The sequence below is a fragment of the Fukomys damarensis genome, unplaced genomic scaffold (assembly GCF_012274545.1).
Source record: "Fukomys damarensis isolate Sample0158 unplaced genomic scaffold, DMR_v1.0_HiC HiC_scaffold_12, whole genome shotgun sequence".
NCBI lineage: Eukaryota > Metazoa > Chordata > Mammalia > Rodentia > Bathyergidae > Fukomys > Fukomys damarensis.
In genome coordinates this window covers 17,579,846-17,583,749 of record NW_022900924.1, presented here as the reverse complement: position 1 = coordinate 17,583,749, position 3,904 = coordinate 17,579,846, and the positions used below count along the sequence as shown (strand labels likewise).

Genomic DNA, 3,904 nt, shown 5'->3' with positions numbered 1-3,904 from the left:
GGCCATGGAGCTGGAGTAGCCGGGAGCGCCGACCTCGCATGCGGGCTGCTGCCCCGAGTTTCCCTAGCAGCATGTCCTACGGAAACCGAGCACGCGTGCAGAGCCTTGGCCGCCGTCTCTGGTTCTTTGCTTTGTCTTTTTTCCTTTGTTGTCTTAAAGGGGACAAAAAAAACAGGACTTGACTCCCTGAAGGTGACCTTGGCCACCGGCTGGCCGGACTGGCAGGTGTGAGGAGCCACAGACCCAAAGCCCTGTGCATTCTGGGACAGTTGCTTTTTAAAACATTTTTATGCCAAAAATCCTTCCTGGTGAGTTAACCTTGTCAGATGTACAGAGCGAACGTGAGTGAGGTTCACAGTGCGGAGAAAGACGCAGAGAGCGCAGCCGGGCCACCGCATGTGGCGCTGGGACTGGCTGGGGAGAGGGAGGCTGGTGGGGTCCCTCAGCGGCTCCTCCAAGCCCATGGAGGCCCAGGGCCAGTGCTCGCGGCTGCATGGAGCTTTGATGAAACTTCATTTGCACAGAGGACTTTTGAATTTTTTATGGATAGAATGTAGTCAGGAAAACCAAAGGGCTTGATGTTTAATTGCTTCTCTGGGGGAATTCTGCCAGCAGCCATGGCAGAGGCGGTTTCCCTAGAGGACCTGAGGTTTTTGATGTCACCTGCTCAAAGTGGGTTCCTAGGGGCATTGGCCAAGCACTAGTACATCTCTTTATTCAGTTACAAAAACTTCAGGTGAAATCCTACACTTCCATGTACATTACATGGCTTAAGATTCACCAAGAACAGATTTTTAATTCTCAACTAGACTGAACTCTAGAGAAGTCCAGAAGTCATTAGAGCTTCCAGGCTCCGCCACATGATCAGAGCCAGAGCCAGGGACACTGTGCCTGCAGATGGCAGCTTTGCTTGTTTAAGCCGTGTATTCCAGAGATGGTGAGATTCTGTCGGTATCTGAAGTCCCAGCTGGTTTGTGGCCAGGAAACCCTTTGCCAGTGTCCGGGGCGCTGCCTGAAGCGCTCTGCCTTGGCCGAGGTACCGTGACCGCCCTCAGCTCAGATGAGCTTCGTCAGGAGCCACATGTGACACTGGGATGCCCTTTTAGGGATGACTGTGGGACCCAGAGCACTCCTCGGTCAGAGGGCACCGAGGTTGGCACCGGATGTTCTCTTCAGTAGCCAGAAGTACAGAAAGAAAACGTTGATCCTTTTGACTTCCATCCAGTGTTGGGTTTCTTGAGGTTGGGGTGTGACTTCACAGCCACCCTCGGCCGGTGTCGTGTTCGAGGAGAGGGAAGCTTGCAAGACTGCGCTATGGATTCTCACCACTCCCAGTGCTCCGGGGATCTGGTCGGTACTTGGGCTCAGAAGAATTCTTTCCAAAGTTTCTGTCCAATGACCTCTGGGTCAGGGTCATCTGCAGACAGAAACAAGGCCTTTGCCCCTGGCCAGCCAGTCACAGGGCCTGGATGTTTGTTTCTATAGATTTTCTTCAGCTCTCACTGTAGCTTAGCCGGACTTTCTTGCTATCATATAAGCGGTTAGAATTAGGGCATGCTGGTTCCGGAGTGCAAGGATGGTCTGGGGAGGTCACCTTGCCTGCCTGCTTCGTCTTTCTAACCTAGTGCTTCCTCTTGCCCTCCCTGAACCAGTGTTTCCAGACCTCCTGCACTTAGATGGGGTTTGGGCAGTTTGCAGTAAGCACCTTGCTGTGAGTGCCGACAGTCCCAGCCATGTGTGGACTCCGGCGGCCCGAGGAAAGCAGGTGGCTTTGCAGAGCGCTGCAGAACTCATGCCTGTGTTTACACGACCGTGTCAGGCGGGACCATCCCTCCCCGCCACGCAGCTTCCCTCCGGACGTCCCGGGCCCCGATCCAAGGCTCCCAGCTGTGAGGACGTCGGGTTAAGGGAGGTCCTGATCCGATGGAGGACTTTTCTTTTTAAACACAGGAACACCAAAGCAAACTGTGGGAAGGAGCTGCCCAGCCCCACGGGAAGCTTAAGCAGACACAACTGTACCTAAAGCACTGGTGCCAGCCTTTCTAGAGCACAAAGCTAGCTCAGCTAAGAAAGGGCAAAGCTGTCGGGAGCAGCGGTTCTGACTAGAAAGGTGCCCTCGATCCTTCCGTGGCTGGCTCTTCTGTGGGACCAACGTGGTGGCAGCGGCCTGCAGCCCATGCCTGTGGGCCTGAAGGAAGCACAAATCCTCCACCTGCCTTTCTTCTCTGCCCTTCCCACCCGCCCGTCCATCCACAGGTTGCCAGCGGCCCCCAGAAACCTTACTGAGTGCCTCGTGGTACTCAGGACTGCAGACACCTGTGGCTTCTCTGGAGCAAGAAGAAAGCCACGTGGGTGGACAGGGCCCGGCCTGGGGGACACGCTGCCCACGGCAGAGCCCACTTGCTCCCAAGGTGCTAGGGACGGTCTCAAGGTCGTTGGTTCCCGTCTTTTCTTCAGTTTGTGGAACTTCTGCCTTTTCTATTCTGTGATCTGTCCGATGCCCGATGCTTCTGTTCTCTCCCTGATCCTTTCTACTATGCATTTCCTTCTATCAGGTGTACAGAGTTAAATACTGTGTATTTATCACTCCTGAGTACATGAACTTATGAGAGAGATAAGCCTTTGATGTTTTTCCAGATGATTAAGCTTCTCTGTAAACTTGAAATAAACAGCAAAATGGTGCAGAACCTGGGTTGCTGGGGCTTTGTTGTTTATCAGTCCGTGGGCCCCTGCGCCTACTTCCCGTCCTCAGGCCGACAGCAGGTCGGGTACCCCAGGCCAGCGTAACGCCGTCAGTGGTCCTGGTCAGGGCCGGTCCTGCGTGCGCTGGTCCGTGCGGTGTGGAGAGGAGCAGAACGCACTGCCAGGCCTGGGCCTCGGTGGGGTGGGCGTGGAGCAGCACAGCTCTGGCAGCAGGGGAGGGGAGGGGAGCCTGTCCCATGGGCCGCACTCGCTGTGTGACCCTTCACCCCAGGGCCGACTGGCCTGAGCCGAGGCTCAGAGTCCCCTCCTCAGAGCATCCAAACCTCAATGTCCTGGCCACTCCTCGGCATCTGGGTGCTGCTTCAGGATAGAGGCCTGTGGCTCCCCGCATTTGAACCTCACCCCCTGCCCCTTCTTGCCACGTAGTCCAAGTGGGCCTTAAACCCATGTCATCCTCCTGCCTCGGGTATGCACCACCGCCCCTCGCTCACTGTGTAGTTCAGGCCGACCTTGAACTCACTACAAAGCCCAGGTCAGCCTTGAACTCACAGGGACCCTCCTGCCTCTGCCTCGAAAGTGCTGAGATTATAGGTGTGTGCCCTCTCTCGCCTGGCTTGAACATCATTCTGTTTATCAAGAGACAGGAGGTGAAGTCTGAAAGGTTCCCATCTCACTGCTTCTGAACCTAGTATGGGTCTTTAGAAGTCAGGAGCTGGAGCGCCTCCCCACCTCTGCCTGAGCCTTTGAGGTGCTGAGCAGGAAAAGCCCAGAGCGCCAGGCGCCACAGTCCTGGAGGCAAGGGTGAGAGCTCTGGGTGCCTGGACAGGCTGAGGACGCAGCCGATGCAAGGTGATGTTGTGAGGTCAGCAGCGCCCGACACCCAGCCTGCATCCCAACTGACCTTCGCATCCCAGACCCAGGATGGGTCTGCGCAGAACGGCAATTCCCTGCTCAGTCCGGAAGTCAGTGGCCAGGGCCCAGGCAGGCGCAGGCCAGCTCTAGGTCTGGCACATCCGGGGAAGCTGTGCTTTGTTCACTTCCTGGGGGGTACTCAGGAGGTGGGGGCCCAGGACAAACCCCTTCTGCCACACCCCCACCTTTTGGAGTGCCTGGGGATCGAACCTGGGCCTTCACACTGAGCTCTGCATGTACCTCCAGCCCTGTTCTTGAGACGGTCTGGTAACTCCAGCCCTGCTGCTGG

At 56.4% G+C, this 3,904-nt stretch overlaps 1 protein-coding gene across 1 annotated transcript in view; it reads left to right on the top strand.

The window, feature by feature from the left end:
* The window catches only part of Camkk2 (calcium/calmodulin dependent protein kinase kinase 2), a gene marked incomplete at its 5' end in the record, with an annotated part of 31,829 nt that extends 28,840 nt beyond the window's left edge, over window positions 1–2,989 (top strand). The window contains 2 exons of the mRNA XM_033762678.1: window positions 2,257–2,348; window positions 2,753–2,989. Coding sequence (XP_033618569.1) covers window positions 2,257–2,348; window positions 2,753–2,989 — 329 coding nt within the window. The remainder of the gene's footprint in view (window positions 1–2,256; window positions 2,349–2,752) is intronic.
* Between the last annotated feature and the right edge of the window lie 915 nt (window positions 2,990–3,904).